At 70.7% G+C, this 24,480-nt stretch overlaps 1 protein-coding gene across 14 annotated transcripts in view; it reads right to left on the bottom strand.

The window, feature by feature from the left end:
- TNS3 (tensin 3) overlaps positions 1-24,480 on the bottom strand; it is a 106,582-nt gene that overhangs the window by 18,057 nt on the left and 64,045 nt on the right. For all 14 annotated transcript variants that reach the window (XM_036230532.1, XM_036230542.1, XM_036230531.1 and 11 more), the window contains 7 exons: positions 19,533-19,662; positions 19,055-19,120; positions 18,226-18,330; positions 9,902-11,035; positions 7,090-7,262; positions 6,358-6,484; positions 6,189-6,272 (listed from right to left, as the gene is read on the bottom strand). In XM_036230532.1, the coding sequence (XP_036086425.1) occupies positions 6,189-6,272; positions 6,358-6,484; positions 7,090-7,262; positions 9,902-11,035; positions 18,226-18,330; positions 19,055-19,120; positions 19,533-19,662 (1,819 nt within the window). The remainder of the gene's footprint in view (positions 1-6,188; positions 6,273-6,357; positions 6,485-7,089; positions 7,263-9,901; positions 11,036-18,225; positions 18,331-19,054; positions 19,121-19,532; positions 19,663-24,480) is intronic.

The raw sequence follows: 24,480 nt of genomic DNA, 5'->3' as shown, positions 1-24,480 counted from the left end.
CGGCCTGGGGGTGCTGACCCACGAACGCCGAGGGACGTCTCCCGCCCCCATGAGGCTGCACCCTGGGGCACGTGCAAGCCGAGGCCGCGGGGTGCTCCCAGAATCCCGCAGATCTGGTGGGACCGGAGCACGGCCTGGTGAGGGGATGAGGCACACGTGTCCAAGGCAGGCCAGCTCCCGGGACGCCCCTGGGACGCCCCCCGCGGCCCCGGGGACCTCGCCCGTTAGCCCCCCGACAGCGGACAGCACTGGGACCCTGGGCGGCCGGGGCGCAGTTCTCCCCTCGTCTCCGAAACGGCATCCTCTGCGCCCAGGTTCTGAGCCCGGGCCCGACAGCGGTGGCGTCCTCGCTCTGTCCTCAATCACCTGGGGGGGGGCACTGAGGAAGGGGGGACCCCGCATTTCACGCTGCGCTCTCACGCTGCGAGCCCGCAGACTCGGGGCGCGCCTTCTCAGACGGAGCGAGCTCCTTCCCAAGCAGCACGGTCCGGCGCGAGTCCCACCCGCACGGCGCCGTCTGGGCGTCCCGGGGCTCAGACCCGCGCCCTGGGGCGGCGGTCAGCTCTAAAACCCTACTCGCCGGGCGTGTGGACCTGCTCTGCAAGGAGTGGCAGCTGCTCGCTGCTGGTGTCTGGCCGGTGTCCGCCTGGCCCCGCGCTGAGTGCACGCCTGTGCCACCTGGCTGCACCCTCCCGAGGGGGTCCCCTCCCTGTGGACCGGGAGGCGAGGTCCAGGAGCTGCTTCGGAGGCGGCCGACTGGTCTCTCGGACACTGTGCTCTCCCCACGGGGTGCCCCTGCGCTTGCCCACAGGGAGACGCAAAAGCCCGACGTCTGGTCAGTAGCGTGGCCTGCCAGGGTCCCAGAGGGAGAGACGTGTCCCCTCCCGGAACAAATCAATCCAAAGTCGCCTCAGCTCTGGAGCTGGAAAAGCATGTCCATCCTGACCACGCACCTGACACACGGACCCACAGGGTGCAGGACACCTGTGCACACACCTGCTCCCCGTTCCGCAGCGAGGCCCCAGGGCCCCGAGGCAGAGTCTGCCTCAGCAGTGAGGCCCCAGGGCCCCGAGGCAGAGTCTGCCTCAGGCCGGAGAGAGCCAAAGCGCCCACCGAGCCCGCAGGGCTGACGGCGGAGCACCCAGGGGCTCCCCTCCGGCAGCTCCAGTGACAGGTGAGCAGGTTCCTGGCGACCGCGGCCTCAGGCGACGCGCGCACGGGCTGGTGTGGAGCCCTCCCGCCCGGCAGTGCACCGCACACGGGAACGCTCGGTGAGCCCCTGCCTGGCTCCTCACCACTCCTCGGCACTGGGGAGTTCAGAGAAAACCTTCCCAGGGGGCCCTGTGTGCGGGGGTGGGGGGTCGCAGGCGCAGCCCAGGCGTGGCAGGGACCGCTTGCCCCAGAACAGGGCAGGCTCGTTTTCTGCTTTCAGCAGAGGAATGTGCTCTGGGAGCAGCCAGCAGGGGAAGCCGCACATCTGCGGGCCAGGCTCCCCCCTCCCCCCCCAGTGGGCGGCAGACAAAGCTCCTCTCTTCTGCATAGGCCCCCAGGCTCCAGGCTCCGGGAAGGGGTGCCTGGCCCCGAGTCTCGGAGACCTGAGGACTGTCGCCAAGAGACAGGGACGCTGGGAAGTCACCCCCTCCCCCGCCCTCCTCCCAGTCCAGTGGGCCAGCTTCCGCCAGGCTGGGATCCCGCAGCCCACCACCCCTCCCCCACCACCCCAGATCACCCAGATCAGGTTTCCTCATGGGGTTGGACGGGGCCAGAGGCTGTGGGGCTGCAACTCTTACCTGGGCACCCTGGGGCGCTCATCAGTCCATGGAAGGGCCGGGAAAGTTGTGGGCTGGGCGGAGGCGCTCTGCAGCCCGTCACCAGGGGCTCTGAGCGCTGAGTGGCGTCCCCCACCCACCCGGGCAGGGCGACTCTGGGTTCCGGTGTCCCGGGGGGGCTGGGGCAGGAAGCCGGTGGCCGCCTCCCCGGAGGCCCATTCAGAGAGGGTCGGAGGAGGGGCGGGGCTGCTGGCTGGGGCTGTCCCGCCTGCCGGTCCCGCCTGCCGGTCCCGCCTGCCAGTCCCTGCCTCCAGGCGGGGGCCCCGCCCGCTCAGCTGGCCTTGCCTCCGTCGGTTCCTTTTTTTTTTCCCTTTTGCTTCTTTCCCTCTTCCCTCCCCCACTCCCTTTAATCTTCTGTGAACGCCCAGCTGAAACCCTTCTGGGTCACCAGAGGGATGAGCAGCTGGTGCAGCAGAGGCGGCCACCCCTGGGAGAAGGGAACCCAAAGCAGCCTCGGGAGGCCACTCAGCCCAGGACTCGCCCCTCGAGTGCCACCTCCCTCCAAGACAGAGCCGATTCCCTGGGACCCAGTGCTCACAGAGAAGCCTCCAGCCACCAGCACAGCCCCAGGGCAGCCCTGCCCCACCCCGCAGGCCGGGAGGCCGTCCCCTCCCCCTGGATGGCGGCACCACTCTCAGGTGGCCCCGGCCACCACCCTTCGCTCCGTCACCCTGCCCAGACCCCGTCCGTGGAGACTCATCTGCACCCCCTGAGCCCGTGGCCCTGGCAGCCGGGTGGGTGTGAGCAGGCTCCCCGCTGCGCCCCGCTGCCCCCCGCTGCCCCCCGCTGCCCTGTCGCTTCTCCGCTGTCCCCCCCACGATGGGGGAGGGACTCACACGCACTTCGAAGCCCACGGCAACGACCCCCGTTCGCACGGGACTGGGATACGATCCCCCTCAGTCGAGCGGAGGGACATGCTTCCCTCCCCACAGCCCGAGACACAGCAGGACCGAGGCCACGCGGCGAGAGAAGAGCTTAGCACGCACGTGGCCTTCGCGGCTGCAGTTCCGGGCAGACACGCGCCTTCCCGCGCTGCCCCGCCGCGTGCCGTGCCGGGTGGGCCTCTCCCGCCTCCCGGGGTGGGCCTCTCCCGCCTCGCGGGTTGGGCACAGCCGCCCTAGACCCAATCCTAGCCGGAAGCCACGCCCCCTGAAGCCCGCCCCCCAGGCCCCGCCCCTTGCCCTCAGGCCCGCGCTGGGTCCCGCACACAGGGCGGGCTGCAGCACATGCTGTGGCCACACCGACAGCCGCCCCTGCCCCACCACAGCTTGGGCCCTGACCGCCCAAGGTGCACACCCCTCATCCGGAGAGGCCGATCCCGTTCGTGGCACCCGCCAGCGATCCGGGAGATGCCCGCCAGGGCAGCAGGGGCCCCCTGTGCTGGTGCGTGCGCCCCAGGGCACTGGCGTCTGCAGGAAACGCCCTGGCGGGCTCGGCACAGGAAGACCACCCTCGCCTGGACAGAGAGGAAGGCGCCGTCCAGGCCCAGGAAGGGCTGTGATGGGTGGACGGCTGGCACTCCCCAGGGCCGGTCCCTGCACCTCCCCCGCCCCGGCGGTGGACATGGGGCTGGTGCTTCGGGCAGCCCGGGCGGGCGGGGCGGGCAGGGCCCACTTCCTGAGCGGGAGCCCAGCGCTGCGGGTCCACGCGCAGAGCAGGCCCAGCGGGCACTGCAGACACCCCAGACCTTCCGCAGGTCCGCCCGCCTCGCCCCTCCCGTGGCTTAGCTGCAGCCAGGTGAACAAGGACCCCAAGAAACCGCGACTCTGCTGGCGACGTGAAGAAACTGTCCCCTGACGCTGCCCCCTGACACTCGGACCTGCGCCGGCCAGAGGACGCCCACGTGCCCACCGAGCCGGGTCAGCATGGAGCCCCAGGGGTACACGTGCCAGCCTGCCTGGCACCGCGGCCGCCACCTCCTCCTACGGGCTCCCGGGGGTCAAGCCTCCCTCCCGCTCGCGCCCCCGTCACAGACTCGGCACAGACGAAACATGCTGGAGCCTTCCCAGCACAAGGTGATGAGCAAGACAGACGGACGCATGACAGCTTGGAGGCCAACGGATGGCGGCGGCCCACCCACCCGGAAGGCGCATCCCGTGGGTGGGTGCCAGGCCTGTCCCAGGGGCGGCCAGGACGGCCCCGTCCCCAATGGCCAGGTGGGCAGCTGTCCCTCTCCGCTGCACAGCCACGGCCTCCTGCCCGGGGACCCACGTGGAGTCCCAGCTGCACCCCAGGCCTGAAGCAGCCTCGGGCCCAGCCTGTCCATTCCGGTGACCCGCCGGGGCCTGGGCCCTGTCACCGCAGTGCCCAGCCTGGCTGTCTCCACCCGAGTCCTTAACCCCGGGAACGTCCCCGGGACTCAGTCCCTGCCGGCCAGGGAGCCTCACAGATGCAAACGTCCCGGGACATGACCCGAACACAGACGTTTCTTCACCTGACCAGCGCGCCCGGCCGGCAGCTTCTGGGCGGCCAGCCGCCGCGGGGCACGGGGCGGCGTGCGGAGCAGGGACGCAGCTGCCCCGCGCCTGCCACACGCACACAGACCCTCCGGAACACGCGTCAACGGCCCGCTCGGGTCTGGCCATGCACGTCACGCACGTCACCCCTCCACACGCGGCTTTGATTCCCGCTCCAAACGCCCTCGTCGGAAGTTCGTGAAATTCCAGAAGGAAAACGAGTCGGGTACGAGCCGCGGAGGCCTGGCCTGGTCGAGCAGCACCGTGCACGCGGCAGGCTTCGCCCCGAAGCACTCTCTCCCCCTCCCCCTCCGCCTGGACTCTGTACTCCCTCCCTCCCTCCTGGCCGGCGGCACCCGCCGCAGCTCTGAGACCAGCCCCGGCCGGCCCCGCGGAGCCTCCGGCAGGCGCACAGTCCGCTGTGTCGTCAGGTCGAGGACGGTCCCCTCCGCGCCCTCTGTGGGACCCTCCGCTCACGAGCGAGTGTGACTTCCGTCCTGCGTTGTTTGGCATCTACGGAAAGCTCATGTTATTTTCCTCGTCGCCATGCCGACACGGTGGGTCACAGTGACGGGTTTCAGCTGTCACACCTATGTGGTGCCTGGGATAAACCCCCTCGGCCATGACACGCGGTCCTTCCCCTGTGTGACTGACGTGATCTGCTGTACCGTGTCAGGACCTTCGAGTCTGTGTTCGTAAAGGGTAAAAGTCCGTGGTTCTCTGCTGCGTTTGTCTGAGAACGAGCCCGCTGTGCGTCTGCACACCCGTGTCCGCGTGACGGCCTCTTCCTCCCGCCCCCACGGCGGGGTCTCCACGGAGCCCGGTCCTGGCGCGGTGGGACCGGACCGCCTGGTGGAAGGCCAGTTCTCGTCCAAACCCGCCATCGTCGAGGCCCGCGGGGCAGCCGGGGCAGAGGCCCGTCGTCTGCTTCCACCCGAATGATGAAAGCAGAGGACCGGACCCCCGGCCGCGTCTGCCGAGTCCGTGCCCAGTGACGCTGGGCCGCGTCCCGCGCCTCACGCCCGGTTCGCGTGACGCACAGGTGGCTGCGGTGACGCCGGCGCCGTTTCCCCCCCCCCGACACGTCCGTCCCGCCCGCGGGGCAGGCCCGAGCCCGACGCCGAGGCTGCGGGCCTCGGCCACGAGGACGCGGGGAGCAGGACGGCCCGGCTGCTAGGAGGTGGCGCCCTGGTCTCCCGGAGACAGAGGAAAGGGGAGCTTGCGGGCCCCACCCCCACTCCGGGGCTCTACACGGTCGGCGCCCCAACCCGAGGCACCCGCACTGGCGACGTCGGTGGGACCCTCACTGTCCTCAGGGCAGAAAAGCAGCCGCTAAAGCACCTCCGATTCGAAGGCCAGTGCGGCGGCCTCCGCTCCATCCGTCCATGGCCATGGCCGTCCCAGGCTCTCGGGCCAGTGGGGACGTCCACCCGGCAGCAACACCCACGCCCGCCACGCGGCCCGGAGACAGTGCCCGGGGTGGGACGTGTCCCGGAAGTCGTCGCTCCCCTGGGGAGACCGGGGCGGTGCCGGCGTCTGGAAGCCAGGCCCGGCGTGCGTGCCGGGGCCGGGGCCGGGGGCCGGGGGCCGGGGCACTCGCGGCCCCACCGTCTCCGGGGCGGGGGCGATGAGGGGCGGGAGGGTTCAGTGTCTTCTTTCAACTCTAAGCAAAGCTTCGAGGAGCCATGAAGCGCAGCCGCTCGGCTGCCGAGAGCCCTGCGGCCCTTCCCACGGACGCCCGCTCGGCGGACACAGGGCACTGCTGACGCCAGGCAGAGGGTCGAGGCCCACGCGGCCCAGCGGCTTTGTCCCCCCGCCGCCCCTGGCGACAGCCACCCTCGTGGACGAGAACGTGTCTCCACACGGGAAGAGGCCCGAGCGGATGCGGGGGGCGGGTTCTTACCGCGAGCTGCGTTACACAGGCGGCCGGCACTGCCCACCTGCGGCCCCGGCGGGCCGAACGGGAGGTGACGTGGGGGCGTCGTCGCTGCAAGAGAAAGGGGAGCGAGAGCTGCTCCGGGCCCTCGCCGCGGGGGGCGGGGGGGGCGCGGCGAGCTCCGCGTCCTGCTTACCGTGCGGTGGTGGCGGCGACGCGGGGAGCGCCGGGGCGGGGGGCAGCGGCTCGCCGCCGCTCCTGCGCGGGGGGAAGACCCTGCCGCCGAGCCCGTCCAGGTCTGCGGGATACGGGGCGAGCACCACCTGGAAGCGACACGCGGGGGGTGGGAGGGGCCAGGGCGAGGTCGTCCCGGGGTCGGCCCGCGTCCAAAGCTCCACGGGCGCTCGCCGGGGGGTGCCCGCCTGCAGGGCACACGGGGGACGCCGCGGCCTGTGCTCACGCACACACCGCGACTGGGCACTCGGCGCCGCAGGCAGGAAGGGCAGATCCCAAACCTCCGCGCTGCGCCAAGACCGCGAGCGACCCTTCCCGCCTGTGCGGGCAAATGAAACCCCGGCTCGGGAGGCCTTCTCGTCTGGGGCCGCCTTCCTGCAGCGCCGGTCAAAAGCCTTCGCCGTGCCTCCCGGCCGGTGCCGGCACAACCACGCCGACCGTCCCGCGGGGACCCCGGTGGTTCGGACGGGAGGTCCACGTGCCCTCTGCTGCTGCCGTCCCTGTCCCCACTGAGCCCCCGCGACCCGCAGCCCCACACGACGGGTCAGGGCAGAGGCTCAGGCGGCCGAGTGACCAGGGAGTCCCCCCCACACACCTGACTTTCAGGAGGAACCGCACCCGTGAACCAGGGGGTAGATGAGGGGGCTTCGCCTGGGGACAGGGCTGGGGTTAGGCCGCAGGGTGGTGGCCGTACCTCTTTGGCGTCTGCTGGAGAGAAGAAAGCCACCAGGCCCGGGGCCTGCTCCACGCCGGTGGCCTGCCCCCACCCGCACCTGGAGAAGGCAGGTGGGCCCCCTGCATCGTTGTCGTACTGCCCGAGGCTCAGCTTCCGGAAACTTCTGACCAGTGGCTCGTCCCCCGAGGAGCCTGTGAGAGACGTGAGGGCTGCAGGTGCTTCGTGGCCCCGACTCTGAAACTTCTCGGTTGTCGTCATCTCCGCTTCCAGGACGTCGACTTCGCCCGCGAGGAAACCCCCCAGCCCCCGGCAGCAGGAACCCCCGTCCCCCTCTGTGGGTGTACTTGTGGGACGTGCGCCCTCGGGGGTCTGTCCCCCACCCGGCGCCCCGCACCACACTTGCTAGGCTCGTCCTGTTACGGTCTGAGCTGATCTCCACCCAGTCCCTGCCCCCACCCCCAGTGCCCGCCAGGGGGGCTCTGCCCGCCCGGGTCCCGTGCGGGGGACGCCGCCCGCACGTGCAGGGGCTCGAGGAACGTGGGGCGTAGGGTGCGGCCCCAGGGGGCACCGGCCCCACGCCTGCCGCGGGCCCAGGGAAGACTCTCGGCAGTTAGACGAGGGAGAGAAGGAGCCCAGCTTGTCCCCTGATGGCGCCTGGGACTCCGCGGTGGGAGACCTGCCCTCCTGTCCCTCCCCGGGGCGCCAGCGGTCACCCTCGGGCCCAGAGGCTTGCCCTCTGCTCTGCGACCGCCGGGGAGGAACCAAGCCCTCAGAACGAACGCTTCCTCGAGCCGCACCCGCCCGGCCGCCCGCCCGCCCGTCTCTGCCGCCGCGCGTGGCTTCGCTCGCTCGCCCCACGCCGGTCCGCACGCCCGCACACTCCTGCCGCAGCGCCAGACGCCCCGGCACCTCTGCCGCACAGCCCGGCGGGGCGTCCCCGGGCTGGGGGTGGGCGGGGCTGCAGCCCCCACAGGGCAGAGCTACACCACAGGCACCCGGTTCCTGGGACCCCGAGGGCCGTGACCTTGGACTCAGCGGCGGGTCTGAATCACTGATGCGTGTAGCTCTCGAGGACGGCCTGTCCCCGACGAGTCTGCGGCTGCAGCTGCGACACAGACTGCCACACGGCCTCCGACCCCGTCGTGGCCCCCCCCCCCCCCCGGCTCCCGCAGAGACTCAAAGGCGCTCCACGGATTTCGAAAGCTGCCGCGCTGAGGAACAACGACCACACTCGACTGGGAGGACGGAAGCCGTGTGACCCCCTTGGGGGCCTCTCCCCCCTCCAGGCACCCTTGCCTCCCCCCCCAGGCCCCACCCCCCGCAGAGGCCAGGCTGGGCGTGGCCCTCTGTGTCGGCCAGTGATGACCGAGCGAGGCCCAGACCTGGTCCAACCAGCAGAAGAGGCAGGGACCCTCTGGGACGGATCCGCCCCTCCTGACGTCACCCCTCCCCCGATCCTAACAGCCGCACCCCCCAGACCCAGCGCCAGGACTCGGGCCTGGGAGGCTCACGGCCCCTCAGCAGCGGCAGGGCAGCAGGCCCTGGCCGGGCACACGCCCGCCCTCAACGTCCCCAGGCCGGGTGTGGCTCCCCGTCTGCACGCAGTGCAGGACGGCGTGAGGGAGGGACGGGCGGGGAGCAAGGGGACCCACGGCCAACAGACCCCGCCCTCCACCTCTGGGCCTCCGTGCTCCCCGCCCGTGCCGTGCCGCCTGGGCTTCCTGCGAGTGCCCTGCCCCCGCTGGCTGCTTCGCTGAGCAAAGCCGCTGCGCTGCCGTCGGGCTCTGGCTGCCGGCTCTCCCCAGCGGGCGCCGCTCAGACCCCCAAGCGGGGCCGGGGCCGAGCGCTGAGGCCAGAGCGCGCGCGCCCGGTGCTGGCAGCACCCCCGGCGACTGCGCTGCAAGGCAGGCTCGGCCGCGGCCTCGGGGCCTCGCGAGGGACGGGCTGCCGCTGACCCGCCGGCCCCACCCGGCCCCTGGCCCCACCCGGCCCCCGGCTCAGATGAGGAGCAGGGACGAAGCGTCGGGGCCCGTGCCTCACTGCTCTCCCGGCTTGATGCTTAGAGACAGGGTGCCCGGTGCCAGCTCGTGGCCCTGCACGGCACAGGCAGACACCGGAGGGCGCGGCCCCCACGGTCCCCGCCGGCCCAGCCGTGGGGTCTGGGTCCTGGCGCCAGGCCACAGCGGCCTCGGACGCCCGCCCGGCCCTGTGTTCTGTGTGGAACCTTCTGGATGCAACGTTCCACTGCAGCCTCCACACACCGCCCCCTGCCCAAGGTCCCCGCTCAGTCAGAGCGCCCTCTGCCCCCTGGGCCCCCTCCCAGGCCAGCCCAGCCCGCTCTGCAGGCCCCATAGTCGACGCCTCCGAGTGCGCCAGACCCTCCCCTCTGTGTACCCCGTCACGCAGCCGCAAGCCACTGCCTGTCCCTGTGGCCGCTTGGCCCTCAGGGGCTGAGCAGGAAGGGCCAAGCCTGCTCCCCACGCTGCCATGTCCCAGGGCCGAGGGCTGGTGCCGCCCCGGCTTGCTTGAGCCCACTGAGCCTCGCTGCAGGGGAGCTCACCGGGCCCCCCCAGCCCGCACCCCGCTGTGTCTCCCCGCCCGGGCTGCACCCCAGTCCTCAGCCCTTCCCGGCATGGAGTCCAGGGGCTTCTACACAGTGGACTGTGCTGTGACCCTGTCCCAATGAGGCTGTGCCAGGCGCCTGCGGTCCTCTCTACCGCCCCCCGACCCCCATGCGGTCCTCTCTACCGCCCCCCGACCCCCATGCGGTCCTCTCTACCGCCCCCTGACCCCAATGCTGCTGAGCATGCACCCCGAAACGTGGGCTCACCTTGCCGTGCGGTGCCGCTGGCCTGGGGGCCCGGCATGTCTGCGTGGGTCGGCAGCGGCTGGAAGGTGGGGTCCAGCTCCAGGATCAGCCTGTTGAGCTGCTCGATGGACTGGTCGATGTCGGCAGTGGGTGAGCCCGGGGCGGGGTCAGCGCTAGGCCCTGGGCCCGTCCCGTTCACGGCCCTCACGTCTGGGAACCTGGCTCGGGACGCCTTGCTGGGAGGGGGCCGCTGTGTGTCGGGGGGCTGCGGCTCCGGGCCTGCGCCCCTCTGGGTGGCCCCCCAGCTGCTGACGGGGACCCTGGGCAGGGCCTGTGCCCTTTGGGGGCTGTCCGTGGGGCCACGGCTGACCAGCCCAGCCTCCCCATCGGGGCCGAAGCTGTACTGGCAGGCGGCCGCCATCTGCTGCTGGCGCACCCAGGTCTGCGTGGGGTAGCCGCCTGGCTCAAAGGCCAGGGCCGTGGGGGGCACGCAGGGCGACCCCAGTGCAGGCGGCGGCTTGGGCCCGCGGCCCCCGAAGGCCAGCTGCCGCTCGCATAGGGGCTCCAGGCCGGGGCCCAGCGGGCCGTGCAGGTCCACCCCGGCGCCACTGCCGAAGCCGCCGGGCGGGCAGGCGTGGGGGCTGCTCCGGTGGCAGGCGAAGGCGCCCGGGCCGGCCGCGGGGTGCCTGTCGGGGGACAGCGCCCCAAGGCCATCCACGCTGCGCAGTCCGTGGCCGGGCACCTCGTCGTCCAGGATGTCCGTCTCCCGGTCCTTCGGGGCCCCGTTCACGTGGACCTGGGCCGGCACAACGTGGCGAGTCCCGCCACACTTGCTGCGCCCGTCCATCATGTCCTCGCGGGGGTTTCCAGAATCTTCTAGGCCAAAGCCACTGAGCAGCTGATCCAACTCGGCCTTCTCCTGGGGGCTCAGGCCCCTCCGGGGCGCTGGAACTGGGGGCTCCTCGGTCCTGTCTGTCCGGGCTGAGGCGGTGGAGCGTCCCGAGTCGCTGCTGACGGACAGGGTGTGGTCGCCGGGGTCTGGGATGCTGGCGCTGGGGCCGGCCGGGGGCCCCCCAGGCACGCCGGAGTCCGGGGTGCTTTTCTTCCTCACCTTGGCGTACAGGCTGCCGTCGACGGGGCCCTGCGTGTGCAGCACTGCGGGAGAGAGGACGGCTGTCAGCGAGGGGGGCTCTGACCGGCGCACCCCCTACTCGCACCCCCAACCCACAGGGCAGGCCCTGTGGAGCCTTTACCGGGGCCAGATGCCCCGGGCCCCCACCTCTACAGACAAACGCCAGCAGAAGGCGTCGGCAGCTGGCCCTGCACAGCCTGCCCGGGGCGGCAGGGCTGGGAACCCCCACTCCTCCGCAGCCCCCCGTGGAGCCACTCGCCCTGACGGCTCACTGTTACCTCCATCCTCAGTTCTAACGCAGAGCTCAGCTCAGCTCAAAAATCCCCACCAGTCAAGAACGGACCGGGCGCTGAGGACCCTCCTGCTCACACCTGCCTGCGCCTCCCGCGCCTCTGCTCGGCCTCAGGCCAGGCGCCAAGTCCTCGTCAGCCAGGACACCTGCCCCCCGAGCCCGCTGTGCCCTCCACACCCAGACCCGCTGAGCCCCAGGCACGTCTCGCGCTGGACAGGCGGGGCGGGCCCTGGCCCTGGGCCTCCTGTGACACGGCACCTGCGGGCCGAGGGGGGCCCCGATGACTGTGCAGGACTTGGGGACATTCGCACGCTGATCCCCACACCCCAAGATGGTCAAGCCCACGAAAACGAGGCCTTGGACGTGGGCGGGAAGTGGGGATCTCTACTACTGTTACCGTTACGGCTACACACTGCAGACGGGCAGGTGCCCACGGCCCGGGTCCCGGGGCGCAGGGGAGCAGGCCGTCAGCGCCTCCCTCCCCTCCATCCTCCCAGGAGACCAGGACAGGGGCCTGTGGAGGGCACGGCCCACGCTCTTGGAGGCTCAGGGCCTCCGTGTCCTGGCCCTGGGCCTGGAGCTGCCCAGGTCGAGCCGGCGCACTGGCTGCCGGGCTGCGGTCAGCAGCTCCCGCGATAGGTCAGCACAGAGACCCGGGGGCACCTGGGTGCTGTGGCGCGAACGCACGTGACCCCAGCTTCTTACTGCACATGCGCCCGAGGAGGCAGGGGGAGAGTGATGGGGTGCAGTGCGGGGCGCAGTGCCGGGAACCCCAGCCGCCCTCGCTCTGGAGCTGAGCCCGGCGAGAGGGCTGGGACAAAGGACACAGCCGGGCGGCTGTGACCAGCTTCTCAGCAAAGGGCGGGCGCCGAGTTCGGCCGGGAGTGACCGGGGCAGGGCGTCGGTGACAGCTGGCATTGCCGGAGACCCCGCAGGCAGGCAGGGCACGACCCCCCGCACACGGGGTCGTCCCGTCCCACAGGCGAAGGTGGTTCCCGGGCAGTCGGCCACTTGCCGGAGGCCAGGAGCTGCTGGGACCCCAAACCCCCGCCTGCCGCCCGCCTGCCCAGGGGGCAGGCAGCTCAGTCATCGCACTGCACAGCCCGGAGCTCCGCAAGCCGACGCCAGGGCCCCCAGGGACAGGGCTCAGAATCACAAGGCCCACGCAGACGCCACCCGACGTGACCACACACACTGCCGCTGCACGCGACCCACTCGGCCACGGGCTGTCGGGCCCGCGAGAACAGCCGCCAAAGGGCGGTCACCCCCCTTTCTCCCCCCACCCACTCCCAAACACCAGAACCGAGGCCCCTTCCACAGGACCCCGGACGCCCTGCGGCCAGTGAGCAACTGGACACACAGACGCGGCCCTGGTCGCACACCACGAGCGGGAGCTGGGAGGGACAGTCTCGCCCCATCGAAGGGCAGTGACCGCAGCGACGGGCCCCCCACCCAGGCCACTGGCGACCGTCCCTGCTGCCCACCCGCTGCTGAAACGGCCTGTCTCACAGGGAGGGGGAGAGACTCTCACAAACGTTGCCAGAGTGATCTAAAAAACGAGGAAGACCGAAAGCAAACGAGAATGTTCCCTCCCATCGTGACCGAACATGGATCACCAACCCCACCAGTGCTCACAGGCGTGTGCTCACAGGCGCGTGTGCTCACAGGCGTGAGTGCTCACAGGCGTGTGTGCTCACAGGCGTGAGCGCTCACAGGCATGTGCTCACGGGCGTGAGTGCTCACAGGCGTGTGTGCTCACATGGGGACACCCTGACCCCATGAACGCTCGTTCCACTCTCACGACGGATTTGCTGGAAAAGCAACTTGTCCCTTGAAGGAGGCTCAGTACGCTCCCTGCAAGTCTTCTGTGAAGAAAACGGAACACGTGTCTCCAGGAACCGGCACCGGGCCTGACTCAGACAGCCTGGGGACAGGGACGGCAGAGGTGGAGGCGGGGAGGGGGAGGAGGGCCGGAGGGGGGAGGGGCGCGTGCAGGCGCCTGAGCCGGGCTGCTCTGGGACAAGGCCGGCTCCCTGCAGCAGCTCCCACGGGCGACCTGGAGAGGCAGGCGAGGGAGGCGGGAGCCGGCTCACAGGAGAGGGCGGCGGGGAGGCCATGCGGCTCGGGGCGTGGGAGCTGGCGAGCCGGAGCCGGCCGGGCACGCCGCGGGGCACCCCGCCACCCCGCTCAGGCTTCCGAGCGGCCAGCGTTCCACACTCAACCGCGTACTGAGCACGTGGTGTGGGCGGGGAGCTGCCCGGACGCGCTCTGCGGCTGTCACTCACCCTGTCACTCACCCCGCCCACCGCTGCTCAGGAACGACCCCAGCCCCGTCTCCCTCCCTGGCTCCTGAGGGCTCCCTCGGCCCAGGCGGAATCCCATGCTCTGCGGCTGCCTGGGGGACAGCGGCAGCTTCCCGTCCCTGCCCCGGGCCGAGGCAGGCGCCGGCAGGGTGCGTATCCGTCCTGATGGTCAGTGGGCCCCGGCGCTGTCCCCAGGGTGTGTATCCGTCCTGATGGTCAGTGGGCCCCGGCGCTGTCCCCGGTGCACTCGGCTCACGCCCGCGCCCACTGTCCCCCGCGTCAGGGTCCCGTGAGGGCAGGTCCCCGCCTGCCCTGACCAGCACAGGACGGGTAAACCCCCTGGACACCGCGGGTCACTGCTGGCCCCGCGGCAGCCCCCTGGGACGCGCTGCGGCTCACCCTCCAGATGACACACTCGCTGGGCCACCCGGCTAAGCCGGCTCGCCACGTCGGAGTGTCCCCAAAGTGGAGGGGGTGGGCCGCAGCTGTCCCTGCACTCGCCACGGGCAGGGGGGGTTCCTGCAGCCGCAGGCTCCCGGGAGACGGGCGGAGGGGCAGGGGCGTCCCCACCTGCGGGAACGCAGCTCCGGGCCAACACCCTGCCTGACACTGGCGGCCGGGGTGGGCCGGGTTGGGGGCGGAACCTGCGGGGCGAAGGGCAGCAGGGGCGCCCGGCGTGGGGAACGGCTCTGTCTCCAGGTTCTGCTGGGCTCAGGACAGGAAAGCGAACTCCTGGACTGGCTCCGATTTCACCGCACGTGGACGACACCTCGGTCTAAACCGGTCACGACACCAAGACAGAGACGAGACACGCCGTCCCCCGCCCGCCCACCCGGCCGTGCGCCCCAGGGCCTCGCTCCCCGCCCCGGCCCGGGGCGGTGGCCTCCTCCTGGGGCGGCCGGCCCGGCCCCTCGTGACACGCAGCTCGTTGGACGTCCCCGCTGTCCTCCGTCCCTCTGCACGCGCTGGCGTGACCCGCCTGGGCTTGCCGCTGTGCGGCCCCGGGCGGCGACTCGGCCTCTCTGTGCCACTTCGCTTCCCCGGCCGGGGCTGCTGGACGGGAGCCGCCGGGCATCAGAGTCCATCCGGGGCCCTGGGGGACGGCAGCGTCCCCGACATCCCACTAATGAGTGTTTATAATTCTGCTCGACCGCCCTCCTTCTTGGGGAATTCCGTTGAAGAACGGAATTTAAAAAAAAATCTACCCGAAAGTTTGGCAAGTCCTCCCCCGGCAGGACTTGGGTTCTTGGGCCCAGGTCGCCGCCCCCCGGGCCCCTGGAGTGGCAGCGTCAGTGCCACCGAACGGGGCTCACCCCACTTCACTGCTGAGCGCGGCCCCCGCGATCCTTCCCGCTGCAGAGCAGCTCAGAAGCGGGGACCCCGGCCCTGGGCTTCCGGGCTCGTCACCTCTCATCTATCTACAAGACCAGGCACTAGGTGACGGCGGCGTTACAGGCTCCCTAAAACGCACCCCCTCTGGGTTTTTTTTTTTTAGGAAAAGCAGAAGATGATGATAACCACTAAGTCCCAGGAGAGCGGGAAGCACAGGTGCCTCCCGGGGGGCGGGGAGCCCCCGGAAGGCCTCAGTGCCAGCACTCGGCTTCTCTCCCATGCCCCCTCCCCCGAGGGCACGCGGCTGCTGAGCCCCCAAAGCCAGAGCTGCCCCCCGAACACAAGGCAGGAGGACCCCAGAGTGGAAAGAAGCCCGGGGGGCGTGGCCCCAGGACACCACGCCGGCCAAGGTGACCTCCCTGAGAATGTTTTCTAGACGGAGGCAGGCTCCAAATTCTTGGGGAAACAGATTACGAAAAAGATAGTGAGAGGAGGAGCAAGGCATTCCGACTGAGGCCGACGCGCCCTCCCCCGGGGAGGGCCCAGCTGCTCCTGGCCCTGCGACGCTGCGGCCTGACTGGGGCCGTGGCCGTGGCAGCCGCCCCCGACAGCCCACGCACACGCGGCCGCAGCCAGCACCGCTCCGGCCCGACCCCGGGTCATCCGTCACGCCCGCGCCGTGCCAGCGGCCTCCGGCTGCAGCCCAGGTCCCTTTCACGCACACTGACTGCGGAACGATGGAGCCCGAGGAGCGGCAGCCACCTCCCCCGGCCTGCGGACAGGCCTGCCGCCGCGGTGTGCCCCTCCCCGCCGCCCGCTGCACGTGGGGTCCTGCGTGCCACGCAGCGCCACGTCCTGCCCCCTGGGACGCCCGTCTGGTGTGCAGGCCCCACGCCCGCTGCTCTGCAGCCCTCCGTAGCTGTGCGGAAGCCACGCACGTGCACGCATGCACACACGTGTGCACACACACGCACGCGCACACACACGCACACAGCTCCCCGCTCACCTTCCTCGTGCCCAGCCCAGGGGCTCAGTGGGTGCAGGCCCGTGGGCCACGCTGTGCTGTCGGGGGGACGGCCGTGAGCCCAGAGGAGCACCCCGCGGCTGCCCCCCCCCAACCCTGCCGGTGCGGAGGGTGGAGGACCCAGCTGGCCCGCTCTGCACTGCAGTCAGAGCAGTGTAAACACAGGGCGGGCCCTGCAGTCAGGTTCAGTGAAATCTGAACTCCGGAGGCTGCGGGGGCGGGGGCGGGCGGCTGGAAGCCACGCCCTGAGAGCGCCAGGCCTGCTCCACAGCCCTGGGCTGCCTCTGGTCCCCAAACCTCAGCTTCCGCCATCTCCTGGGCCTCCGCGTTTCCCGGAGCCAGGGCACTGGCCGGTCCCCTTCCACTTCCTGTCCCTGAACGTGGGGTGCCTGCCCTCCGGGCAGCCCTGGGTCTATCAGCTCTGCGGCACCTGGCAGAGGGAGTGTGTGCTAAAGGCGGCCCCTGTCACCCGGGAGGCCGGGACCTTTGTCCCACCACAGGAGAGGCAGGCGGTGACGGCCGGCCCTCTGCGGGCCGGACGCGGGGGAGGGGCGGGGTGCCCCCCGCGTGTGCATGGGCCCCTCTCCCAGGCGCCTGGCTCCGCGTAGTCGGGGCCCTTTCCCCTGCTGGTGAGGTCGCCAGAATGTCTGAGGCGGACTTGGCAAGCCACTTGCAGGCCCCACAGGGCACAGGGAGGGGCCCGCAGCCCTCAGGGACGGGCAGGGCCGTCTCCCACGGAGGAGGCAAGGCCGGGGTCCCCGCTACGAGGGGCATGAAAAGGGTCAAGGGCCTGGCCAAGTGCGGCTGCAGGGCCCCCCTCTGTCCCAGGAAGGCAGGGTGTCCGGCGACGGGCAGGCCTGGGTCCAGGAGGCTGGCTGCATTCACCAGTCAGCACTGAGGGGGCCGGGGGTGAGCCCACTGCAAAGCCGCCTCGTGTTTCTGCCCCAGCACAAGACGGACGCGCCGTCCTGCCCCCAAAGAGCTTCTGGCCCGGAGCAGAGCGGCTGGGACTCTGCCTGCCCGGGCGGCCTTCTCAGGAGTGGGGCCCAGTGCACCCTCGTCCGGGGCCACAAGCCAGGGGCTGCTGTCTCCGGGTGCCGGCTGAGGGCTTCAGGAAAGTCCGCCGCGCCCACCAGCCTCACTGTCTGAGAGGCTCTGAGCCGTGGGGGGTGCGGAGGAGGGGGTCTGGGAGGAGTCATCCAGGGAGGGAAACGGGGTGAGCTTTCTGGAGTCAGGGGGTCCAGGGCCCCACAAAGCTGAGGGTCTGCGGGCTTGGGCGGGGCAGGACTGAGAACACAGGACCCCACAGGGGCTCTGCGAATGGGTCGTGTGCCTTTAGGGGCCCCTCTGTGGCGGCCAGGGAGCTAGGCATTAAAGACACAGGCAGGTGCTCCCCAGGGTTACCAGGGAAGGTGGGGGTGCGAGAGACAGCGCAGGGCTGAGCCCGCCTGGCGATGCTCAAGGGGCGCTTAGCAACGTGGCGCTCAGCAGCCGGCTCCGGTGCCCAGGACAGGGGCGCTCTCCACGCAAGGCCTGGAATGCGCGGTCAGTGACCCCGCTGTGGGCGAGACGGCCCCTTCCACAGCCCGCAGTGGGCGCGCTATCCCCGCGACACTTGCTTCCAGCTGCTTTACCCCCAGACGACACTTGGTTCAGAGTGTGCTGCGTCTCTCCCAAATCGGCCGGCCTCCCCGCGGGGGGTCGGAAGCACGAGGCGGGCGAGGCAGGCGCGTGCTCTGCTCGTGACCCCGCAGACGTCCGTGGGCCCCTCTGCCCGCAGCCCCAGGGCGGACGCCGCCCGTGCCTCCTGCCCCCTGCAGGACGCTGCAGGCACCGGCTGTGTGTTCCCGCGACCCCGGAGAACGTGCCTGGGTGGGAGGAGCTCACAGACACACAGGTTACGGAGCGCGTCCAACGAGGCCGGCAGCAGGACGCGCTCACGACAACGCCCAGGGGCTTGGCCCCGGCCAGACGCCCGCGACCCGCGCTCAGCGGGAAGGGGCGAGGGCGGGAGCTGTGCCGGCAGCGTGCAGATGTCTGACTTCGGACAACGGAGCGCCTCCGAGGCCACCCCGCCGCCGGCCACCACGTGCCACCGCGGTCAGAGCCGACCCCAGCGCCCCACGCCTGGTCCCACCAGCGCCTGCACTCTCGAGGGTGCAGGCGCAGCACCTCCAAAGAGACAGTGGGTGTCCAGCCCCCAGCGCCATGCGGGGACGCTTCTGATCTCGGCGTGTAGCTACACGAGACACCCACGCGCACCTTCTCCGTCTGCACCCAGGTTCTCGTACGAGTCCCAGTGGATCAGTGCGTCTGCGGTGTTGAAGTCCACGCTCACCCCGGGGTCGTTCCGGAGATGCTCACAGCCTGAGTGGGAGCAGGGACACGGGCCTCAGTGCAGCTGGCCAGCACCTCGCGCACGTGCGTGACCCGCGGGGACGCGGCGGGGGCCCGGCCGAGGGCAGGGCCAGCACCGGGGTTCTGCCACGCGCCCAGGCCATGCATCAGGCCAGCGAGCATGCGCCGCTGGATGAAATGAAGGAAAGGAAAAGTCTGGCAGAAAGGGAAGGCGCACGCCGGCCCTCGTCCTCGGGCCAGGCCGGACGGCCGGAGGGGCCTGGGCGCAGGCCCATGCTCCACCTTCGTTCACTCTGAGGACACCCCGGGGACTTCGAGCCCAGGAGCCTGGAGTTTATGTTCACGCCCAAATCTCCGTCACTGAGCACAGAGGTGGGAGACTGCTTTGCACAGCGAGTAAATCCTGAATTAAGAGGTTCACGCTGCGGCCGCGGGGACAGACGGGAACCGGCGCCTGCGGTGAAAGACAGACCTCCGTGGTGCATCCTCGGAGGACCACTTTGTACGGAAACGTCTGCAGACCACGGACGCCGGGCTTGGAAAACACCCGACTGCTTGCTGAGGGAAGGGTAAACGCCCTCACGGCCTCCCTGAGAATGGGGGCCCCAGGCGTGACCCAGCCTCCCCGCTGCCTGGTACCCGAGTAAAGCGACTATGACGGAGCGTCCAGATGTGGGCAAAGGCGGGGGAGACGGCACCCACACCCGGCCGGGCCAGCGCCGGGCCCGCCTACCTTGCATCCTCTCCGGGGTGGCCGAGAACACCAGCTCGATCCTCCCGTCGGCAGGAAACCGGTCGTCTGAAAGGGAAGCCGCGTGTCGGCGGACATGGCGCTGAGCAGCCCAGGCGCACGGCCACGCTACGGCCGCGGCTGACCAGGACGGCGGCTCTGAAAGCCCCGCGGCCCGCCCAGTGGCAGAGACGCCCGTGGGCGGCAGGGACCGGAGAATAGAGAAACACCATACGGGTGCCGGCAGCCCCCCACCAGCCCCCAGCCCCCTCCACCAGGCCCCCCTGGCCCCCCACCAGCCCTCCACGCCCCTCCACCAGGCCCCCCTGGCCCCCCACCAGCCCCCAGCCCCCTCCACCAGGCCCCCCTGACCCCCCACCAGCCCCCCAGACCCCTCCACCAGGCCCCCTGGCCCCCCACCAGAGCCCCCACGCCCCCGGGCTCCCCCGGACCCCCACCCCCACTGCGGCAGGGGCCTCACCCCTGCAGGCGCCGTCCAGATCCTCCTTCCTGAACACGAGGCTGTAGCCCTGCACGGCCCCCGTGTGGAACTGCAGCCGGAAGAGGGTGTCGCGGGTGGCTGAGCGGTACTTCTTGTGGTAGCACTTCACCTGGTGTGAGGGGAACGTGACAGCTGCAGGGGCGGCCGGCTCCTGGCGGCGACACCTGTCGGGCGTGCGCAGGGCGGCACCGGCACCCAGCTGCAGACGCCGCGCTGTCCCGGGCCAAGCGGGACGCGCCCTCCAGGCGACATAAGCGGGAGAAAGCTCCACGGCCTCTTTCTCCTAAATTTTAGCAGCCGATTGTGAGGGAGTTTCTCTCCCGTCTAACGGCGCCGGCCCACGCCCTGCTAGGAACCGGGCCTCCCAGCAGGAGGCGAGCGGCAGGCGAGTGAAGCCCCGTCTGTACGACGCCGGCTCTGCTCCGCCTCAGCCATCGGGCGTCGGGTGCTCACAGGAGCCCCGGTCCCCGGTGCCGCGGAGGCTGGGCCACTGATCTAAACGCCCCACGTCTGAACTCATCGCCTTTCTGCTTCAGCGAAAGCGGCAGGTGCTCGCTCCCGGCTGCCTCACGCTAAATGCTCACGCGCGCCACCGTTCAGAGAGGTGGAGCTGGGCGGCGAGCGATGGGGACAGGGACAGAGAGGCCGGCCCGGCGGGCTGCACACCCGGGATGGTCACGTGGGACTAGCCTCAGGACGGCCAGGGTGCCAGGGACGCAGGCAGAGGCGGGCCGGACCCGGCGTGGCCCTCGCCCCCCGTGCTTGGCAGGGAGCGGACGCTGCAGGCCGGGGCTTCCAGAGGCAGCCACGCCGCTAACGAGGCTGTTCCTGGAGAAAGAAGGATTAGAACGTTCCGTGTTTCACGCGTCAGTGAGAAGCAGCCACAGCCGCACAGGCCGGAGGCTCATGCCGCTGACCGGCGGAGCCATCGTCCAGGGCACGAGTCCAGGGCCCCGGGCACACCAGGAGTGTATCGTCAACCAGGACACGGCCTGACAAGTAAAGAAGAGCGAGCTGGTCGGGGCCATGGCCAGGGGCTGTCCCGTGATAACAGACACACGCTGAGCCGTCACCACCGGACCCAGGCCCCGTCCTGGCCTCGGGCCTGGTCCAGGACATCTGCAGCTGGGGACAAGCATCCTGCAGAAGTGTGACAACTCCCACTGCCTGGCCCGGGCCTCTGTCTGGGGCCTCTGACGCCATGGGGGGCCAACCAGCGCTGCCCTCGGGGTTCCTTCCAGAACATGCTGTGCCCCTTCCCTTCCGAGTGCCCCTCACTCCTCACCACCCTTGTCACCATGGGACAGAGAGACCCCGGTTCCCTGTCTGCCCCTCCCTACCGGCGCCTTGGATGTGGGGAAAGGAAAGGGAAGTCCCTGGTCATCCAGTGTCGATCTCAAAACTATAAACCACAGACAGAAACAAAAGCTCTGAAAAACAGCGCGGCTCCGGAAGCTGACACTGGGGATCAGGGGGAGGGACCCCAGGTAAAGGTGGGCATCGCAGGCACGGGGCGCAGCCCCACAGGACGCCTCCAGCCCAGCCGTCTCTGGGGAGCCCCCCTGCTCTGGCTCTCCTGCCGGGTCCCACACATGGCGCCCCTGGCCCCACCTCCCAGGAGCCCAGTGCTCGCTGGCTCCGTCTTGCTCCTCCACAGGGCTCAGCGGGGCTGCACACACGGCCTGCCGCATGACGGGGTCCCCCATGCACCAGCTAGGGCCGAGCCAGAGGCTGCCGCGCCCAGGGCAGGGTCGGGGTGAGAGATGGGGCTCCCCTCCCCAGGCTGAGTGCGGGTCCGCTGTCAGACACCGGCGCGGAGAGTCCAGGACCTGGCGTGGACGGAGGGAAGGGCGACCCCTCCACAGACCCTCCTGGGGTTCCGTGGGTCCCGACAAGCTACGCTGGCCGGGACCTGAAGACCTGCCCACTTCTCCCCGTTTCAGTCCAACCTGGCCACCTGGAAGGCTTCGCCCAGCCTCGCCCTCTCGGCCACATCAAACCGGCCAGCGCCCTGCACTGGACCCCGAGCCAACGGTGGCCACCTGCACGTTGGTCTCCCTGGTGACCACTGCACCCGGCACCCGGCTGGTGCTGTCCTTGGTGACGGAATCCTGACCCAAAGGCCATCCTGACCCTGTGTGTGGACAGCTGGCTGGCTAACAGCCCTGCTGAATCCCGGCTTTGCTTCACATCTCCATCCGCAAGAGAAAAGGGGTCAGGGTTTGAGGACCAGCCCCAGAGCCCCTGCTGCAGCCAATGCCAGCTCTCAGGTGCCCCACTTCCTGCTCCCTCCCCTGGGCCCTCCAGTTGGTGGCAGGTCCCACTGAGGCCCACCCTCCCTTAACTCGTCTGAGCTTCTGTGTGGGTAACAGACCCGCAAAACGCAGGCCCGTCTATATCCTACTGACCGGGAGTTACCACTCCAGTTCCGGCCGGCTTCGCTGGTGGCCCAGTGGCTGAGCATTTGGCCCTCAGGGGCTGGTGTCTCGGAGGAAGGGCCCCAGCCGTCACCTGGTGGTGGCCCGCCTCGCCCAGGCCTGCACCTCTCGATGTCACGGGAGGACCTGACCCTGAGGGATCTTGGCCCCGCGACTCTAAACCCAAGAGTGAGCGGCTGTCCGGCGGAGCACGTCCAGGGCTCCGAGCGAGGACCACGGAGCGCCTGAGACCCAGCCAGGCGAGCATGCACACGGGGAGGCACAGAGCTCACGGTGGCAGTGGGGGCAGCAGCGGGTCCCACGGCAGAGCAGGGTACAAGGAGGAGATGAGCCGCGGCCCTGGCCCTGACCTTGCACCAGGCAGGGGCGAGGATCAGCAAGCGGGGTGCTGCAGTCCTCCCCGGCTCCTCGGGGAGGCGCCCCTGTTCGGCCGGCCTGGGCCCCGAGCTCCGAGCACAAGGTGCAGGGCAGCAAGACGAGGCCCGCCGGCCAGACGCCCACGCGCATTCCTCCGCGGGACGCAGGGCCCGGCCCGCCCCCACTCCGCCCCGGGCCTCGGAGCAGGGCCTTCCAAGACGGCCGTGTGGAATGTTACCTTGGCCTCCCCGGAAACAGTGCTGCCGCTAGCCCCCGAGCCAGAGCAGTGACAAACGCAGCCCCTCCCTCCCGGGCCATGGACACGACCTGACTTCCCGTCAGCGGGACCCGCGGCCTCCCTCGGGAGCGGCGGGGCACGTTAACCCGTTCACAGGGCCTGGAGCCACCTGACCACGGAGGGGACACCCGCCACCCTCCGCGCACCCCGCCGCCTCCTCCCGGCAGACCCTCGAGGTCACTTCCGGCAGAAGCCGTCACCCGCGAGGACTCGTTGTCCTGGGCGCTGCCTGGAGCCCCTGCGCCTCAGGCTCGGGGAACCCCATCCCTACTGCGCACGCGCCCCTGTTCCTCCCAGCCCCCCTCCGCCGCACCCCGCACCCCCCAGCCCCCGCGCCGGCTCCCCTGGGTCACCACCCGCCCGAGGCCCCGCGGCGGGTCTCCGCGCCTCGCCGTGCACAGTGACGGGGGACGAGCGCTGCCCGTCCTGCTGGGATGGGTTTATCTGATGCCCGCAGGGGCTCCGGCTGCTCTATGTCTCCCAGTTTCACTGGGGCGCGACCCCTCCTGGCTCAGGAAGTGGCTGTACTGGACGGAAATGGGTCTTCGAAGAGGCGACGAAGGGGACGTGCGGGCATGGGAGGTGGCCCTAGTCCAGCGTGACCGGTGTCCCCCTGAGATGAGGACGCAGACACACAGAGGACTGGCCCAGGAGCGGGGCCTCGGGCAGGGCCGGCCCTGCCGCAGCCGGGTCTCAGGCGTGGGCCCTCCAGCACCCAGCGAGGCACGTGTGTGCGGCTCAGGGCCGGCCGGCGCTCTGGGTGACGACAGCCCCGGGGGCCCGACGCCGGAGGCTGACGCTGCCTCTGCGCTTCTCAGGCGTAGGAGCGAGCCGCACGTCTTCCTGTCACCTCTGGGACGGAAAAGCCCCGTCCAGCTGTGAGCCCCCCACCCGACGGCACTGCAGGGCCCAGTGGAGACGGCAGTACACAAACGGTCAGCAATGCAGGGGGCGCCAGGGTGAGGGGCGCGGCCCTGACCGCTCCGTCAAGGCCAAAGGGCCGGCGGGGGCTGCCTCACCTGCTGACATCCCATCGGGGGTCCTGGAGGTCCTATCTGCTGGCGATTCTAACCAAAGCAGAAACTCTAACGGGGTGGGGGTGGGGGGACCTCCATGGCAGGAGCCACTCTCCCCGAGTGGCCCCGGCTCCGGAGGCCTGAATGTCTGAACCGGCCCTACAGCTCTTCACGCGCCTTCACCTCTGCTGCGAGCCGCCGGCTGGGACACACGTGGCTGCCCCGTGGCCCTCGGCTCACCCACCCGGCTGTTCCCAAGCACCCAGGCTCACGGGGCAGCTGTCGGCCAGCTTGCTGGGGTGTGGCCCTGCCCAGGGATTCTCGTCCTAGCCACAGGCCCTGAACTGCATGGTGGGGGTGGCGAGGGCACCGTGGGCGCAGCTCAGGGCTCGGTGACCGGCTCTGCACAGGCTGTGAGTGCAAAGTCCAGCTGGGGGGCTCGGCGTTGCTGGGGAGGCGGACGGAGGCGCCTATAGATGCCGGGTCGTGCAGCGCGGCCCAGAGGCACGGCCGCCCCTGGGCGACGTGGTGGCATCAGCGAGAGCCAGAGGAACGGGACCGCGGGCTGTGTGCAGAGCACACTGGCAGCGCGGCATCTCGGGGCACGCGCGTCGCCCTCCGCAGCTCTGCCACGACGACCCGCCACTGGCCACGGCGGCCAGCTGGGGACAGAACAGTCCGTGCTCAAGACACGAAGCAAAACGGGGCGCGTCTCCCCCGAGAAGCAGCCCGGGGGTCAGGCGCCCCGGGGAACGGGAGCTCCCAGCACCGGCCACTGCAACGATGCGGCCACTGTGCACCCGGCTGCTGCCGACAGA

Source organism: Rousettus aegyptiacus, unplaced genomic scaffold, assembly GCF_014176215.1.
Source record: "Rousettus aegyptiacus isolate mRouAeg1 unplaced genomic scaffold, mRouAeg1.p scaffold_m13_p_13, whole genome shotgun sequence".
Lineage (NCBI taxonomy): Eukaryota > Metazoa > Chordata > Mammalia > Chiroptera > Pteropodidae > Rousettus > Rousettus aegyptiacus.
This window is presented reverse-complemented; position numbering and strand designations above follow the sequence as displayed.